This window comes from Macrotis lagotis, chromosome 1, assembly GCF_037893015.1.
Source record: "Macrotis lagotis isolate mMagLag1 chromosome 1, bilby.v1.9.chrom.fasta, whole genome shotgun sequence".
Lineage (NCBI taxonomy): Eukaryota > Metazoa > Chordata > Mammalia > Peramelemorphia > Peramelidae > Macrotis > Macrotis lagotis.
The window spans coordinates 360,230,733-360,250,644 of record NC_133658.1 but is presented as its reverse complement, the minus strand read 5'-3'; the positions used below and the strand labels follow the sequence as shown (position 1 = coordinate 360,250,644).

General features: G+C 41.2%; 1 protein-coding gene across 2 annotated transcripts in view; it reads left to right on the top strand.

The window, feature by feature from the left end:
- Window positions 1-19,912, top strand: part of FLT4 (fms related receptor tyrosine kinase 4) — a 113,874-nt gene that overhangs the window by 31,265 nt on the left and 62,697 nt on the right. For both annotated transcript variants that reach the window (XM_074212196.1, XM_074212195.1), the window contains exon 2: window positions 15,970-16,066. In XM_074212196.1, the coding sequence (XP_074068297.1) occupies window positions 15,970-16,066 (97 nt within the window). The remainder of the gene's footprint in view (window positions 1-15,969; window positions 16,067-19,912) is intronic.

Below are 19,912 nucleotides of genomic sequence, written 5' to 3'. Positions count from 1 at the left end.
AGGTCAGTAGTTTGGCTATGAAAGGAAAGAGAAAGAGAATGACAGTTGGATGGGATAGGTGGGTCGAGGAAAGACTATTGTAAAATTGAAAGGGCCTGAGTCGTTTTGAAAGCAGTTAGGTGGTGCAGTGGATAGAAAACCAGGGCTAGAATTAAGAAGACTCCTCTTCCTAGATTAGATCCAGCATCAAGACACTTACTAGCTGTGTGAGTGACCCAGGGCAAGTCATTTAACTCAGTTTCCTCACCTGGAAAATGAGCTGAAGAAGAAAAGCAAACCTCTCCAGTATCTTTGCAAAGAAAATAAAGAATTGGATTTGACTGAAAACAACTGATGTATGAATAGAATGTATTTGAACTTGGGGGTATAGAACCAGTGGAAAGGAAGAAGTTGAAAAGGTAATAGAAAGGGTTGACATCTGCTAGAATAAGACCCTCAGTGAAGCAGGATGGATTTGCGATCAAAAGCAGATTCATTTAAGTGGGAAGTAGAAATACCTCATCCTCTAGGCCTAGGAAAGAGACTGGAGAGTGTGATATGATGATGATGCTTAGTGAAGGAGGGAAGCTCAGGGTGTTTGCACCAGATGACTTCAGTTCCCCCCAGGGAAGAAGAAATCTAGGTCATCTGAATAATTATGGGATATGGAGATGAAAGACATTTGCTAGATTGGCTTGGGAGCCAGAGAGGATTTAGAATAGGATAATGGGTCTAAAAGGAACTCAAAGGCCATCTTGGGAAACACACAGATTCATCATTTGACCTTGTGCAGACCAATGCTCCCATTTTATTTGGGAGTGGGAGGGACTGAGGCTCAGGGAATTTAAATGACTTGCCCAAAATCATAGAGATGATATGTGTCAGAGGGAGGATTTGAACCCAGGTTCTTTGACTTCAGCCCCAGGGCTAATTCTACCATACTATGCTGATGATAATGTGCTGCTGTGAAAAATAAAAGAGATGATCAGCAATCTGGAAGCAGGGGCGGAAGAATCAGCTAGATGGTCAGCATTTCCCAGTTTCCCAAGCAGTATCGCTTTGGGTCTATACAAGGTCAAAGATGAATCTAGACCTGCTCTCCTCATGTCAGTCCTGTGTTTTTCCCAAGGTCCAGGTCATCTCTTTCCCCTAGTAACCCCTGCCCAGATCAGCATAGGAAGGGTGCTCAGGAAATCCTGGCAGCTGATGAGGAGGCTGAGTTTGAAGCTTTTGAGGCTGGACCACTAGGCCTTATTATTCTCCAGGGAAACAACTGCCTGTTCCCAGGAGGGATGCTACAGAAATCACAGCCAGGAGAGGGGCCTAAGGTCATCAGAGGTAGGCTAGAGGTGATGAAGGAAGCAGATCAGGAATTATTCCAGAATATAAAACCATCTTTAAGGGAGTTGGGGAGGGGGAAATAAGGAATATAATCTCTGTCCATTCCCAAACCAGACATTCTCCAGGCTTAAGCCAAAGGAAACAATTTGGTATGGTAGAAAGAGCACTGATTCTGGAGTCTACAGATCTCAGTTCAAATTCCACCTGGGCAAGACATTTAACTCCCCAAATTTCAGTTTCTTCCTCTATAAAATGAAAGGGTTGAACTAGACTAGGTGATCCCTGAGGTTCTTGCTGTATCTATGATCCTATAATTATAATGATTCTAAATTATGTATATGAGTCTGTCCAGGTTCAAACAATTCTCCAAACCTATGGGATCAGGGCAGGAGGCAGGAGGTGAAGAGTGGGAAGAAGGATATTATTAGAAAGTTTGAGACCCAGGTCCCTCTTCCAAAAGCTTAGGCTTGTCCCCAGGAAGAGGGACACATAGCAGGGCTGCATACCTCTGAGGAGCAGATCATCCCATCCACATTGAGGACAGTGACTGACTAACTGGGGCCAGGGGCTGGGGACAGCAGCCTCTGGTGTGGCCCATCCGGCCTGAGCCCTCCTTCCCTTTCCTGTTGTCTGGGGGATGGTCCTGAGCAGGATACATCTGCAGGAACCCCAGGCCCAAACCTGCCCCCTGGAGCTTTTCTGTCACTTCTACACACACACAACCCCCCAGCAATGCCCCATCCCCCATACAGTTAGACAAATGGATAGATAGAATATAGAGGATTTGTCCTCTATAGAAATTTATTGTCATCCACCCACAGTGGCTATTTTCAGGACTCTTGGGGGCCTCACCTGGAAGCCTCACTTTTACCTCTATTTTCCTCTGGGCAGGGGAAATGCTGATCCAACCATGTCCATTGGGACTGCCTATAAGTGAGATCTCTTCCTCTCTTCCAAGTCAGAGTGGAAGAGAATGTGCCCCAAAGAGAGAAGAGACTAAGTATCTACAACCAATGAATCAATGAACAAACATTTTATTAAGCACTAAACACTATGTCAGGCCACAGAGTTACAAAAAACAAAACGAAACAGTATTTATTCTCAAGGGGCTTATAGTCTACCACAGGAAACAATATTTACCTCTATTAACACATTAGTAATATAGAAGTGCAAAATAAATATGAGAGAGAGTGGTGTTGCTACAAAGGGGTGTTGCATAAATACTAGACCAGAATCCAAGATCAGGATGGTCTCAAAAGGTTGCTTTGTCATGATATTTTTTTGTTAAATTTATTTATTAAGTCTTTATTTGCCCCAGTAACATGTAAAAACAATTTTTAACATTCTTTTTTTTTAAAAACTTTGAGTTCCAAATCCTCTCCCTTCTTCTTGCCCCATCCCATCCCATTGAGAAAGCAAGCAATTTGATACAGGTTATAAACGTGTAGTAATGCAAAACATTTCCATAATAGTTAGGATGTGAAAGTAAGCATAGATTCCCCCCACTCAACCCTCCCCCCCAAAAAAAGAAACTTCAAGAAAAGTAAAGGAAAGAAAAGTATATTTCAACCTTGTATTCAGACACCATCAGTTCTTTCTGGGGATGGATAGCATTCTTCATCATAAGTCCTTCAGAATCGTCTTGGGTCACAGCAGTGCTGATCATCCTACAATACTGTTGTTACTTTACATTTCACTTTGCATCAGCTCATGTGAATGCTTCCAGGTTTTTCTGAAAGCATCCTACTCATCATTCTTTATAGCATAATACTATTTCATCATAATCACATACCACAATTTGTTCAGCCATTTCACAAAGAATGGGAAGGGAAACAAAGTCAAAGATGAAGAGGAAGACTATGCAAGGACACAGAGATGGAAGTTAGAGAGTGTGTGTGTGTGTGTGTGTGTGTGTGTGTGTGTGTGCGTGCGCGTGTGTGTGTGTGTGTGTGCTGGTTTGTGTACTTGCAGGGATGTGCGGGGGTGTGGATTGTAGTAAGCATGTATGTGGGTGTGGGTATGAGTATGTAACAGCAGGAAGGCCAATTTGGTTTAATCCATGAAAGGGAGTAATAGGTGATAAGGGTGAAGAGTAGGAATAAAGGGTTTTAAATGGTTAACAGGCAATTCCAAGTATTGATAAAGTCTGGCTTTCTTAGCCTTAGTAGAACTAGTTTTAAACTTTGCTGGATAAGAACTCACTTAAGATGTCAGTATGATTGACTTCCTGTCATTAGAGGCTTGAATCAAAGGAGCACAGATCTAGAGCTGGAAGTCCTCTGGAGTCCACTATCCAACTCCCTCATTTTGCATTTGAGAAAACTCAGAAAGTAAATGACTTGTCCAGGGTCACACAGCTAGTTAAGTGTCAGAGGTGGGGTTTGAAATCAAGTCTTCTAGCTCCAAGTCCCACTCGTCATCCATTGTGCCTGACTCCAATGATATCTCATGGAGTCCTATTCCCAAATAAGCTGCCCTTTGTTAAAAGGATTTAAAATCTTTCTCCAGTTCCTCCCCTTTTGTACTCTGCCTACAGCCCAGATCCTTCTTATTTCTTCCCTTCTTTCTCTCATATTCTCACTCTCCCTCTATGCTAACTCAAGAAGCACAGGATCATTTATAACATGCATGCATGCAAACACAAGGGGCAAGAAAATGGCACCACAATATGGAGAGTGCCAGGCCTGAAGTCAGGAAAATTCATCTGCCTTTGCTTAAATCTAACTTCAGACACTTACTCACTATGTGACCTTGGGCAAGTCCCTTAATCTTGCTTGCCTCAGTTTACTCATCTGTTAAATGAACAGGAGAAGGAAATGGCAAACCACTCAGTATCTTTGCCAAAAAAAACCCAAAACTCAAATGGGGTTACAAAGAATTGGACATAACTAAATAAACAACTGAACAACAAACCCAAACACATTTGTGCTTTTATGACAGGCAGAATGGTTCAGTGGAAAGAACACTGGCACTGGAGTCAAATGATTTGGGTTCAAATCTCATCTCTGCCACCACCACCTGTGTGACCTTGGCCAGATCACTTAACTGCAGCCCCCCCCCCAGGCCTCAATTTCCTCATCTGCTCTAATTGGCTTCCAAGTTTCCTTGCAGCTCCAGACCTTATGGGAACAGTCAGATTCAGCCACAAATAAAATTAGTTAGACTGATGTTCACACATGCTATTTATTCTTAGGTTTGGGGTTCTCCTCAGTTCCTTTCTGTACCTGTCCAGAGGTGACCAGAGGTGTTACAGCCTCCAGCGCCCCCTAGCCCAGCTGGCATCTCTTGCTGCTACAGGAACAGGAGGTTGGGGAATAATAAACAGCAGGATCAATGCCTGTCAGGGGCAGAAGAGACCACCCCAGCCAGGCTACTTTCTGAGGGCTTAGTCAATTCCCCAGACACATTGGGGAAGGAAGTGGTAAAACAATGGGGAAAAAAGAGGAAATGTGTACCACAATCAAGACTGACCTGTCTTGGGGCAGGGGCTAGCCTTGGGGCATAGGGGGAGAAAACCTGCCCCCAGGCTGGCCTCAGCCCCAGCCTAACCATTTTTGGTAATCACATTTTTAAAAATGATTTACAGTTTTCATTTTTCAAGTTTTGAAATTTAAATCTGTCCTTTCTACTACCCTCACAGCACCCCTCACCTTTTGTACTCTGCCTACAGCCCAGATCCTTCTTATTTCTTCCCTTCTCTCTCTCTCATATTCTGGTTTGTGTGCTTGCAGGGATGTGCGGGGGTGTGGACTGTAGTAAGCATGTATGTGGGTGTGGGTATGAAATAGGAAATCTACCTTCTTATAATTTCCTTCCATGGCTGTTATTTTTGACCTAGAAGCCATGATGTTTCCAGAAGAGAAGTCAGGTAACTTGAGGATATATTTGGGATCCCTAATTCATCTCGATGCTTCTTTTCCTCCCTTCATTTAATAGATACCAGTGCAAGCACCCAGATGTTGAGAAACTTGAAAAAACATTGGGTAGTCTTTGGTTCAGACAGCATTATTGGCCATGCATGTTGGGAGATTAATAAGAGGGAAAACACACACATATATACACACACTCACATAGAAGAATTAATCGGACAATATATATCCTCATGATCTGGAATAACTCCCACATTAGCCACATCACTTTGTATTTTAATTTTCTCTGTCAAGACATGAGTGGCATGTTTCATCTTCATTCTTTTAAATTCACTTTATCATTGTATTGATAAAAATTCTTGGACTCAGTTTTTTTCACTAGAATCTTGTTTTCATTGTATAAATTGTTTTTGCTCTGCTCACTTTACTCTGCATCAGTTCATAAAGATCTTCAGTTTCTGCTGATATTGTCCATTTCATCCTTTCTTAGGGCGTAATGATATTTCATTGTAGTCATACGCTATCATTTGTTTAACCATTCTCCAATAGAATCTGTTTAGTTATCGAGTTTTGGCTACCACAAAAAAAATGCTATAAATATTTTTGCACATATATATCATTTTCCTCGTTCTTTGATCTCTTTGTAGTATAGGCCTCATAGTGGTGAAACTGGGTCAAAGGATATGCAATTTGGTAACTTTCTGGGCATAGTTCCAAATTGCTTTCCAGAATGACCAGACTAATTCACAGCTTCATCAAAATGAACTAAAGGGCCTGGTTTTCCCCAATCCCTCCAACATTTGTCATTTTCCTCTTTAGTCAGTTTTCTGATAGGTGTCAGACTCTAAAAGCATTTTTTTTTCACATGACTGTTAATAGCTTGATTTTCTTTGAAAACTGCCTGTTCATATCCTTTGACCATTTTTCTATTTGGGAATGTTTCCTGGTCTTATAAGTACTTGTTCTTTTCTAATATTGTTTTCCAAGAGGGTTATATGGCTTTGACTGGCACATTTTGAGAGCTATTCTCTACTCTGGTAGCACAGAGAAGGTCACTCTCGGTGTGATGCCTGTGTCATGAGGTAATAGAAATGGAGAACCACCCCATACTGCAAAGGCACAAATCTCAGACCTCTTCCCACTATAATGTTTTTTGGTTTTTTGTCCTTCATTTTTGTAGACCATGACATCAAGGAGATGATGCCTTGACAAGCATATGGACTGGATTTGAGTGAGGGGTGCTGTTTATAAAAGATAGCCCTGGATGTGAAACAATGGCTTAGCCAAAGTCACACACCTAGTAAGTGACTGAAGTTAGATTTAAACTCAGGTTCTCTTGTCTTCAGAATTGGCACTCTATCTACTTTACCATCTAGCTGCCCCCTCTTCCCTCTATTTCCTTTTTTAAAAAGTCAGTTCTGTCCCTTACCAATATTACTACACCTTTCTTTAGCCAGGATTTTGTTCATAGGTGCTTCAACAACTACCTTTCTGGGGAAATATTTAGTACTCATGTCATACTTTTAAGTTTAATCTGAATTATTAATATTTTCATCATTACTTTCTTAAACTATGACTATCAACAAAACAACTAACCAAACCCTGATTTAAACATTTATTAATTTCCAAAGTGTAAGTGCTCACACTGAAAATTTAACAATTGCCACTTGAGAACTTGGGCAGTAGATGGTTCAGTGAGTAGAGTGCCAGGCCTGGAGTCAGGGAGACTCATCTTTGTGAGTTCAAATCTGTCCTTAGATGCTTACTAGCATCTAAGTCACTTTTCACCCTGCCTGCCTTGTTCCCTAATTGATAGGGTTTCTGATGTCTTTCAATGCTATTATAGTCATTGTATAAATTATTTTCTTGCCCATTTCTCTCTTTATCACTTCATAAGTTTTGCTGATGGTTCAATAATTTTTTATTACTTTCATATCCCAGTTTGTTTAACCATTCTCTAATATATGAACAAGTTTTGTTTCTAGTTCTCTGCTATCACACACTCAAAAGTGATACTATGAATATGTCTGTACATCTGCTTTTCCCTCTTATTAATCTCCCAACATGCATGACCAATAATGCTGTCTGAATCAAAGACTACCCAAAGTTTTTTAAAGTTTCTCAACATCTGGGTACTTGCACTGGCATCTATTAAATGAAGGGAGGGAAAGAAGCATGGAGATGAATGAGGGATCCCAAATTTATCCTCAAGTTACCTGGCTTCTCCTCTTCTAGAAACATCATGGCTTCTAGATCAAAGTAACAGCCATGGAAGGAAATTATAAGAAGGTAGATTTCCACTTTCCACACTAGTTATAGGATAAATTTCCCAACAAACTAAAACTTTCCAACAATGGAATGGATTACTTTTGCAAAGTAGTGAATTCCCTACTGGAATTGCTGTCCAGAATGACTGGACTAAATCACTGGAAGAATTTGAGCAGAAATTGGACAACTCTGTCAGGGAGGATGTAGAGGGGAACTGATATGTGGTTGGACTTGAAGTCTAATTTGTTTTAAATGTCTATTGAGTACCTGTTCAAAATCAAGTACTACTGTTTAAGATCCTATCTAAAACTGGAGATACCAAAATGGAAAATTACATAGCCCCTGCTTTCATGGGGCTTACAGTCTAATACAATGGAATAACAGGTGCTCAAATAAATTTAATACAAGATAGAAAGTGATAAGGGCAAAAGAGAACCAGTCAACAAGTTTTTAATTAAGTACTCATTCTCTTTTAAATATTTTTCTAAGTTCTAGGGATACAAAGAAAAAGAAAAAGCAATCCAAGAAAGTGCTCTAAGAAATTTAAGAAGACATCTCTTTCAGCTAGATGGTATCCAGGAAACTTTCCTGTAGAGCAGTGGAGTCAAACAAATAGAAAGGAGTTCACTAATCTATATATAAGGATCTCTGTAGGCTTCATATAGATATAATTTTAAAATGTAATGTTATATTTATTTTCATGTATTTTTATTTATTTTGTTAAATATTCCTGAATCACATTTTAATTTGGTTCAGTCCCATCCTGGAGATCTTGACAACTCTGATGCAGAGTTGTCTGATAAGAGTAAATGAAATTGCCAAGAACCCTGAAGGCAGATGAGAACTTCAATAAACAGAGTTTTGGAAGGGTTGTGTTCTAGGTTTAGGGAACAAACCTCAGTGAATGCACTGAGGGAAGAAAAGACAGCCACTTGTCCATACCTTCTAAAGTGCTTTCCAACTCCAAATCTGAGAATTGAAAAATGAGATTAGAAGAGCAACTACTAGTTCAACTTGGCTGATTTGAATAAAGAAGACATGTGAAATAAAACCACAAAGGTAGGTTGGAGCCAATTGGTGAAAAGAATTAAATGTCAGACTGAGGAGTTTGGTTTTCATTGTGTAGGCAAAGGGGAGCCTCAGTACTTCAGTAGATGTGTGATCTCATCCTTCTGCCAGCACCGATTGAAATCCATCCACGCCTTTTCATCCTGTGTGACTTGTCCATTTCCTCCCATAAATCCGCCACTGGGGGCCCACCCAGTATACTAGCCCTTTCCGTTAGGTCTCTTGACATTGTGCAAAATCCATCGTAGTACACAGTCATCCACTGGTTTTCTCTCACCCCTGTGACAGAGCCACCTCACCCCCTTTTCTGGTAATACATTTCCTTAATAATGTTTTCTATCCTATTCCTCCCACTCAAATTTGTTGGGGGTGGGAGCAAAGGAACATCACCAACTACAATTCTCATGAGATGGGAGGACCACTAGACCTAACTATCTGCCCTGCCATCAGATCCACTTCCCAGCTAAACCCTCCATATCTATGTTGTCTCCCACAATTAGAATGTGAGCTCTTTGACATCAGAGATTATCTCATTTTACTATTTGTATCCTTAGCACTTAACTCTGCATGAAACAAGCACTCAATAAATGTTTTTCCATTTCACTTGAATGCAAACTGTTCATGTCCACCTTCTGCATTGATTTCTGGATGAAAAAGTTTTTCACACAAAAATTTAAGATGCTGTATGTGAACTCTCCACATTGTGGCATCTATTTTGTATTCATACAACATCACTGAAAGACTGTTGATTTTTTTTAAAAAAATTGACAAGTTTCAGGGAGGAGACATGCATCTTTTTTTATGTGCTTCAGTCTTTGTTCCAACACCAACAAGTCTGTCGTGGGTGGATCACATTCTTTATGATAAGTCCATCGCAAAAGTTACTTCCATATTTTTCCACCATTGCCATTGCTGATCGCAACTCCCTCCTTTCGTATTTCTCTACTACCATGTACTATATTTTCTCTCTCCTTTCACTCTGACTCCGCTGTGGTGCAGCAGACAGATCCCTGGCTCTGGGGCCAAGAGGACCCAAGCCCCCCTACCACCCCTTAGGCCCAGCATCCACCTGGCCCTATGGTCCCATACAGGCCATCCAATCCCAGCCCCTTGCAAGAAGTAAAAAAGAAAATGTGTTATATCTGACCACTCTCCCACCATGGTCCATCCTCTCCTCCACCATTCACAAACCCCCTTTCCCCTTGTCCCCCTTCTCTCCTTACTCCAGATGCCTATACCCCATTGAGTATATATGCTGTTTCCTCTCCTAGCCACCTCTGATGAGAGTGAAGATTCTCTCATTCCCCCTTGCTTTCCCCCCTTCCATATCATTGCAATAGCTCATTGTAATAAAGAAAAATCTTATTATATGAAATATCTTGGCCTATTCCCCCTCTCCTTTTTCTTTCTCCCATTACATTTCCCTTTTTTCTATTGACTCCATTTTTACACCATATTTTATCTTCAAATTCAGCTTTTTCCTGTGCTTCAACTATAAAAGCTCCTTCTACCTGCTCTATTAACTGAGAAGGTTCATATGAGTATTATCAGTGTCATTTTTCTATGCAGGAATGCATGCAGTTCATCATCATTAAGTCCCTCATATTTTCCCCTTCTCCTCCAATCTCTATGCTTCACCTGAGTCCTGTATTTGAAGATCAAACCTTCTGTTCAGCTCTGGCCATTCCAACAGGAACATTTGAAATTCCCCTGGTTCACTGAAAGTCTATCCTTTTCCCTGGAAGAGGACATTCAGTTTTTCTGGGTAGTTGATTCTCAGTTGCATTCTAAGTTCTTTTGCCTTCCAGTATATTATATTCCAAGCCCTATGAGCTTTTAATGTAGTTGCTGCTAAGTCCTGTGTGATCCTGACTGCAGGTCCATGATATTTGAATTGTGCCCTTCTGGCTGCTTGTAATATTTTCTCTTTGACTTGGGAGTTCTGGAACTTGGCTACAATATTCCTAGGGGTTGGTTTTTTGGGATCTCTTTCTCGAGGGGATCTGTGGATTCTCTCCATTTCTATTTTGTCCTCTGCTTCTAGGATATCAGGGCAATTTTCCTGTAGTAATTTTTTGAAAATGATGTCAAGGCTCTTTTCCTAATCATGACTTTCAGGTATTCCAATAATTTTTAAATTATCTTTCCTAAATCTATTTTTCATATCAGTTGTTTTTTCAATGAGATGTTGCACATTTTCTTCTAATTTTTCATTTTTTTAGTTTTGAAGTATTGAGTCCTGATTTCTCATGAACTCATCAATCTTCCTGAGTTCTATTCTTTGTCTGAAGGATTTGTTTTCCTCAGAGAGTTTTCTTATCACTTTTTCCATCTGGCCTATTTTACTTTTTAAATCATTCTTCTCCTCAATAACTTTTTGAATTGTTTTTATCCATTTGATCTAAGCTGGTTTTTAGCATGCTATTTTCTTCAGCATTTTTTACTGCATCTCTCTCGTTTATTTTCCCAGTTTTTCTTCTAACTCCCTCATTTGATTTTCAAAGCCCTTTTTTTAGATTTTTCAAGGCAATGGGGTTAAGTGGCTTGCCCAAGGCCAGGGGGCTAGGTAATTATTAAGTGTCTGAGGTAGGATTTGAACCCAGGTACTCCTGACTCCAAGGCCGGTGCTCTATTCACTGCACCACCTAGCCGCCCCTCAAAGTCATTTCTCAATGGTGTTTCTCTTGTTTCTCTGCTTGCTCATTTTCCCAGCCTAAGCCTGTTTTTGGGGTGCTTCCTGAGCTTTTGGGACACTCCCACAGGGGTCTCAGCGTATGAGGCTCTGTCCTCCCTCCTGGTCTGTGAATGACCATAAACATCCCCCTCTGCTATGGGGCTGAGGAGGAGGGGGCCCCTGCTGTTCTATGGGGGGGCCTAGACTGCAATCAGGATCTGAATGTGTTCAGAGCCCCAGAGTCCTGTTCCAGGGGCAGAGCTCTGCAGTCTCTCTCTCTTCACTCCCCTCCCTAGGTTCAATGGGCTTATGCCCTGGGGGATCCTGCTTATCAGCTCCACCTGCTTCTGTTTCCTGGATCTGGCTGTGGTGGCCATGCTGCTCCCCGTGTGCCCTGAGGGCTGGGCTTCACATACTCACTCTGGCAGAGGTTCCCCCCCTTCCCCCAATTTGTGCCTGGTGCTCCCCAGGGCATAGCTCAGGAAACTCCCCCACTGCTGTGAGCCATGGCTCCCAATGCCCTGGGGCTGCCTCCAGGAGGCTGCAGTTCTTTCACTCTGGCAGGCCACCCCTCTGGTGGGCCACCCCTCCAACCCTGGGGAGCAGAGCCTTTCTGCTCTTTTCCAGGTTACCTTGAGTAGGAGAACTGCCTCACTGGGTCCCTGTGGGTTCTGTCTCTCAAAAATTTAGAGTCCTTAGTTTCAAAGATGTATGATAGAGCACCTAAGACACAATCTGCTCTTGTCGCCATCTTGGCTCCACCCTGACATACATCATTTTTTAAGAAATATTTTATTTATTTTGAGTTTTACAATTTCCCCCCCCCCCCAATTCTTGCTTCCTCCCCCCACAGAAGGCATTCTGTTAGTCTTTACATTGGTTCCATGTTATATATTGATCTCAGTTGAATGTGATGACAGAGAAATCATATCCTTAAGGAAGAAAAATAAAGTATGAGATAGTAAAATTACATAATAAGATAACAGTTTTTTTCTAATTTGATGGTAATAGTCTTTGGTCTTTGTTCAAAGTCCATAATTCTTTCTCTGGATGCAGATGGTATTCTCCATTGCAGATACCCCAAGAGTGTCCCTAGTTGTTGCATTGAAAGGATGAGCAACTCCATCAAGGTTGATCCTCACCCCCATGTTGCTGTTAGGGTGTACAGTGTTTTTCTGGTTCTGCTCATCTCACCCAGCATCAGTTGATGCAAATCCTTCCAGGCTTCCCTGAATTCCCATCCCTCCTGGTTTCTAATAGAACAATAGTGTTCCATGACATACATATACCACAGCTTCTGAAGCCATTTCCCAATTGAAGGACATTCACTTAATTTCCAGTTTTTTTTGCCACCACAAACAGGGTTGCTATAAATGTTTTTGTACAAGTGGTGTTTTTACCCTTTTTCATAATCTCTTCAGGGTATAGACCCAGTAGTGGTATTGCTGGGTCAAAGGGTATGGACATTTTTGTTGCCCTTTGGGCATAATCACAAATTGCTCTCCAGAAAGGTTGGATGAGTTTTCAGCTCCACCAATGATGTATTAGAAGACATGCATCTTTAAAAGTACTGTGTCATTTCTCAAAGGCAAGTCAGTCAGTCTTCTTCTCCTCTTCAGATGACTAACGTGGCCCCATCTATGTATTAGGAAAATTATTCTGACAAATTCTTCTCCTTATAGGATGAATTGAAAAGGAAAGAGTTAGGGGGCAAGGATATTTAAAGTAATATAGGTGTGAAGTAGAAAGTACTGAATTAGTAGGTACAGTCATGTGAATGGAGAGAAGGGAACAGATGGAGGAGATGGGGAGGTTCTATGATTTGGACTTGGAAACTGACAGGATGTGGAAGGCAAAAAGAGGAAGGAATCAAAGAGAGCCCAAGATCTTGAACTTGAGGGATTTATTGGTACCATGAACAGTAGTAGGAAAATTGGGAGGAGGGACAGTTTTGGAGGAAGAAACATGAAGTTAGTTTTTAATATAATGAACTTGAGGTTCAGGTAGGACATCCAGGTATAATTGGAGAATTGGAGCTCAAGGGAAATTGAGGTTGGACTGACAGATTTTAGAGCCACTTCCAAAGAGGTAATCGTGGAACCACAGGAGAGAATAATGGCCAAAGGAGACATCTAGAGAAAAAAAAATAGATACATAGAAGAGAGCCTTGGGTATTACACATGTAAGAGGATAAAGAATCAACAAAAGAGATTAAGCATGGCCAGAGAAGAAGGATATGTATAAGAAAGCAGTGTCACAGAAAGTAAATGAAGGAAGAGAATGCAGTAAGGGTTAGTCTACAGTATCAAAATTTGCAGAGGTGCAGCTAGTTGGCACAGTGGATAGAGCACCAGCCCTGAAGTCAGGAGAACCTGAGTTCAAAGCAGCCTCAGATACTTAATAATTACCTAGCTGTGTGACCTTGGGCAAGTCACTTAACCCCATCTGCCTTGCAAAAAGCAAAAAAAAATCAGTTGCAGAAGTCATTGTAAATAAGGAAAGAGAAAAGAACATCAGAATGAGGTTTTAAGAGCTCAACAGTAACCTTAAAGAAACAGAGTGGTGGGATGGAATACAAATTGCATAAAGGGAGAGAGGAAAAGAAGAGGGGAGAGATAAGGACAGAAAAAAGGGGTAGGAAGGGAGGGGGGAAGGAAGAAAGAAAAGAAGGAAGAAAGAAAGAAAAGAACAAAGGAAGGAGGATGCTTCTGTTTGACCTTTGTTATCAAAGAAGACCATGACACCAGGAAGGTGTCAAGAACATAAATTGGATTTGAGTGCTGTGCAAAGTCACCAGCCTCACTTTCTCCTCCCAGAGCCATCTGGGTCCAGTGACCAGTTGTGAGGCAATGAGGGTTAAGTCACTTGCCCAAGGTCACACAGCTAATAAGTGTCAAGTGCCTGAGGTAAGTTTTGAACTCCTGTCCTCCTGACTCCGGGGTCATGCTCTATACATTCTACTACCTAGTTGCCCTGAAGAAGGAGGAAGGAGGAAGAAAGAGAGAAGGAAGAAAGCAAGGGAGATAGGGAGGGAGGGAGGAAAAGGAGAAAGGGAGAGAGAGTAGGAAGGAAAGAGAAAGGGAGAGAGGAAAAGAAGGAAATGAAAAGATGAGCTAGAAAGCCTAATTCTGTCATTCTCAGGGTGGGTATTAAAGGCATATCAGGGAAGTTATAAAGACCAAAATAAGCAGGGAACACATGAAACAACCAGGTGACCTAGTGCGATGACAGCTGCTTATTTCTGCTGATGGTAACTGAAGCTAACCACAGAATGGTTCCACATGTCAGAACTGTGACATGTTGCTGTCCATCCATCAGTACTTGCTGACCTGGGACCCTATTCCTGCACTCCACAACCCCTCGGGGCTGGATAGGAAAGATACAGGCAGATATATTTCTTCTCACAGGTGTCAGTTGCTCATCTTCCTTCTCATCCTCATTGCCCTCTGAGCCCCAAGGGAGGCAGGCAGATGTTTAGAAGTCAGAGGGTGGCTGTATCTGGTCATTGGAGTGCGGGGTCAGTTTGTGACTGGATTACTAGTTATCTGAGAAGTGAACAGAGGGCTGAACTTGAAAATCAGAAAGATCTGGGTTTTAATTCTGGCTCAGACATTAAATAACCTAGGACAAGTCACTCCTTCACTTTTTTTTCTCATCTGGAAAAATGGAAATGGTAATGACACCCATCTAACAGAGTTAGTATGAAAATCAAAACACATAAAATATGGAAATGATTTAGTGACCCTAAAGCTGTAAAACTTTCAGGTATTCTCTTCATTATCCTCATCATTTCCTTCATGTGCAATGAGAATTTACTACTCTAGGACTAAATGTCCTCCAATGGAGGATAGACCCAGCTAGAAACCTCTTTGAGAAAAGTGGATGATTGAAGTAGCTAAGTGGTACAATGGATAGAACCTAGGTCTAGAGTGAGGAGAACCCGAGTTCAAATGTGACCTCAGACACTTACTAGCTTGTGACCCTGAACAAATCACCTAAACTCAAATGCCTCCAAAAAAAATTAAAAAGTAGATGCAATACCACTAAGCCACAGGAGGTTCCTTCTGTGAGATCTTCAAGAACAGGAATAGACGCCACCACTGGGGTTCAGATTTCAGTTTTGTTACTTATTACCTATTATTTTTACCTACTTATTACCTATTATTTTGGCATGTCACTTACTTGGACCCACAGTTTCATTCATTAGATTAGGGGAGAGACAATGTCATAAAGTAAATAGAACATATCTTGAAGTAAGGAAAGACCTGGGTTTAGATCCTGCCTTTAGCCTGGGACCCTGAAAAGTCCCTTACTCCTTCATGGCTCAGGCAACTCTTTAAGATAATGATTTTCAAATCTGCATCTATGAATGGGAGTAGGGTGAGGGGGGAGAGAGACACTACATTGATAAAAATCAGAGTCCTGACCAAGTCCTGGTCCCCTTGCTAAATTAAGGAATTAGACTAAACTAGTGGTGTCAAACTCAAAAATAGTAGCCACTAAACGAGGCAAGGATATCTGCATCCTACATACTAACTTAATTTCAAACAGTTATAATATCATTATTTTATTGAATTTTCATTTGTTTTGTCAAGTATTTACTGAGTACATTTTGATCTGGTTTGGGCCACACTCAGGAATGTTGTTAGTGGGCCACATATTGACACCCCTGGAATAAATGATCTTCTAGGTCTTCTCTCTTCCAGTCTGAGCCTCAAACTGACCTTTCCTTTCTCCTTTTTCCTTACTTTCCCTGTCCCTCACCTCCAGGCCTTGTCAGCACTTATTCTATGACTCCTCCAACCCTGAACATCACAGAAGAAGAGTTCGTGATTGACGCCCAGGATACCCTGGCCATCACCTGCAGGTAAAGACCCTCCAGTGAAGCTACACCCAGTCTTCCTGACCACTTCCCATCTCTGTGAAGCAGGAAGGTTGGATCTCACTGAGGGGAAGATGTTTGGAAGTCTTAAGACATGGGGAAGAGGAATCCCAGGATTGTTCTTCCATGGAGAGATTAATGTTGGTGTGGCCCCAGGCAGAGATGAGCAATTGGAACTCCTGGGGAGATATCTCAATCCCATAGGCTTTCTCCTCAGAAAAATACCCCATTCTCTTGTCTCCCATTCAATAAGCCACCACTGTCCCCATGCCTGACCCCCATCTGGAGGAGGTGAAAATTCCCAAGGTGTTCCTTTCCTACACACATAATCAAAGCTACTTCTGGTAAGGAGAAAGAAATTGGGCTGAAACCAATAGAGAAAAACTTGCAAAGTGACCTAAAAAAACCTTCAGATTCTCATAGAAATGACACTATTGGAACTCATGGGAATGGAAATGGAGCTAGGCCCTCTTAAGTCTTTCCATGCTGACTGGATTCATGAATCTTTGCTGCACAGACCAAATATCTTTAAGACCTTCTGACCCTGCAGAAAGACTTCTTTCTAACACAGGATAATGTAGGCAGGTCCTGAGAGCAAGGGATGTATCTTGGTTCAGAGAAAAGATTGCTAGCTTGGGAATCCAACAGCATGGGTTTAAACCCAAGCTCAGGTATTTGTTCCAGACCTCAATTACTCAGCAGTAAAATTGAGAATTAGATTGAATGGGCTCTACGGTCTCTTCCAGCTCTAAATCTGTGATCCTGTGAACCCAAATGATAGACCCCTCTATCACAGTTGCCATGATATGTATCCGTGGTTATCTTTCCACTTCCCTCTCAGCCCGACTCTAGAAATTATCTAGAGGCTGGACCAAATTCTCCCTACTCACAGCTATTTTTGCCACTATGTCATATGATAATAGAATTCTAGGTCTAGAGTTGGAAGGGTCTCAGAAGCCATCAAATTCACCTTTCTCATTTCACATATGAGGAAATTGAGGCTGAGGGATTTGAATAGGTTGCCAATTAAATTTATGGAAGCCTGAAATATTGATCCATGGATCCCTTGAAGTCCTAGAGAACCCTGGTTAAGAACCTCTGAGCTAGTGGTTTTAATGTGAGGAACAACCAGATCTCCCAAGGAGAACAGATGGGCCCATCAGCCACCATTTCTTTTCTTTTAATATTTTTATTTGTTTTTCCAATAACATGCAACAATAATTTTCACCAGTCATTTTTTTTTGGCAAGGTTTTGAGTTTTACATTTTTCTCCCTCCCTCTCTTCCCTCCCCCTTTCCCCAACAGAAAGCAATCTAATATAGGCTCTACATGTGTAATTATTCAGCTCCATTTTTTAAACATCTCTCATGTGCAAACTTCTGGGGATACAAAGCAAGGCAAAAAGACAGACCTTGCTCTCAAGGAGACAAGATAAAAATAAGTATATACAAAGAAGATACATACCCAGGAGATTCTGGAGATAATAGGAGAGAAGCATTGGTATGAAGGATGATTGGAAAAGGCTTCTCACATAAGGTGAGATTTGTTTGAGACTTGAAACCAGGAGATGGAGAAGAAAGAGTTCCAAGCACAGGAGACAACTGGAGAAAAGGCTCAGAGTTGGACATTAGATGAGAGGAGTAACAAGGATACGTGGAGGAGATTAAGATGTTAAACAGTACAGCCAGGAACACCATAGTGCTCCCTAGAGCAGAAAGACTCATCTTTCTGAGATCTAATCCAGACTCAGACACAAACTAACTGTGAGACCCTGGGCAAGTCAGTTAATGCTGCTTGCCTAAGTTTCCTCATGATCTACAAAAGGAAATGTCAAACCACTCAGTATCCCTGCTAAGAAAACTCAAATGAGGACATGAAGAATCAGGCATAACTGAACAACAACAGCAAATATCACAGAGTTAATAAGTGCCCCCCCCCAAATGTACCTGCTTTGCCTGCTGCAGAGTAGTATTACAGGTCTATCAGATAGTCGTTGCACTAGTTGATCCTACTCTGGGCTGCATTTAAATGGGCTGTGAACCATCTCTCTGGAGACAGAATAAATTAGCTTTTCTCAGTTTTCATCCCACATTCCAACCAGCATTTATTAGCTGTCAGGGATACAGTGGCAAATGACACCAATCCCTTCCCTCATTGAGTTAATAGTCTCAAATGTAACCTAACAGTAGATTATCGATTTCAGGAAACTGTTCAGGTAGGAGACTCCACAGAAGCTGTGGGCATCTGGGGGATTATTCTGATTCTTTCTGTTCTTAGGAACAGCGAAAAGCAAGGAGTCCCTTTCCTCTGCCTTGGTGAAAGCCTTGGAGCTAAGTGTTTTAGATACCTTTTAGTCAAACCCCACCAACCTCCCTCATGGGAACTCTTTCTACCTCCCCATTGTCCTGAAATATTCTGGTGCCGCTTATAATTTAGTGTCCTGTCAATTCAATTGTCCCTCAATTCTACACAAGACCTTTTCTGATCACCCGATGCTAGTGCCTTTTCCCCCAACATATCTTTCATTTATTTTGTATAGATCCATAGATGTACATATGATTCTCATACACCTCTCATCCCCCCCCCAATGGAATGGAAGCCCATTGAGGACAGGAACAGTTTAACTTCTGCCTTTGTATCTGTCTTTGTATTTCCAGAGCCAACAGTCTCTGACCTATGTTAGGTTCCTAATCAATGCTTATAGATTGATTGTTCATGATTGTTCATTCTTCTTGATCAAGCGTCTTTCAGAAAAGAAATTCCTTTCTTCAATGAATCATTCATTCAGCAAATATGCTGAGCATGTACTGGGTTTAGAACCCTATTCTAGACACTAGAATAAGAGAAACAAGATTTAAAAAGATATGATCTCTGCCCCTGGGGAGCTCACTGGGAGGATATGACATAGACACAGACAAATATAATGTAAATTTTAATTCAATAAACATTTATTAAATTCCTGCTGGGTGAAGAACAGTCTAGTAAGTGAAGAATATGCTACTAGGAGATGTACAAAGTTTAGATAAAACAGTCCTGGGGCAGCTAGGTGGCACAGTGGATAAAGCACTGGCCCTGGAGTCAGAAGTACCTGGGTTCAAATCCGGTCTCAAACACTTAATAATTACCTAGCTGTGTGGTTTTGGGCAAGCCACTTAACCCCATTTGCCTTGCAAAAACCTAAAAAAAAAAAAAAAAACACGGTCCTACCTATCCACTAAATAATGTCTAGTGGGAGGGATAAGATGAAAACACAGATCACTGTAAAACGTAATATTACATCATAAGTAGACAGCATCTTTATCTTAAGGATAAAGAGTTCACCTTAGACTGGGGTCAGGTGACACACATTGGCTGTGTAATCTTGGGTGTCACTTATCCTCCCTTTTCCCCAGCAATTCTTTAAAATTATATGCTACAGGAAAAGGGCCAATCTACATAGGAGAATCTCCTTTCTGGAAGTTTTTTATTTTACTAAATCATGAATCTAGTCTAAATTAACCCATAAGTACTTCAGAGAGTATAAGGACATGTTATTTGCAGTCCTGGGGGAAGAACATTATTGATTGACAAGAAGTATTGGAAAAAGTTTCATGGAGGAAGGGTCAGTTAATTGGACTTTAAATGTCACATTGGAAAAATGCAAAAGGAATGCTAGCAAATACACAGAGATGGGAAATTTCAGGGAACAGAGGGTTGTCCAGTTTAGTGTGCAGTGAAGAATGTTATATAATACTCCATTGTTTGACTTTTAAAGCATTTTACAACATTCCAACCTACCTTTCTAGGTTTCTTATATGTAATTCCTCTTTTTACCTTCTAAAGTTCAACCCA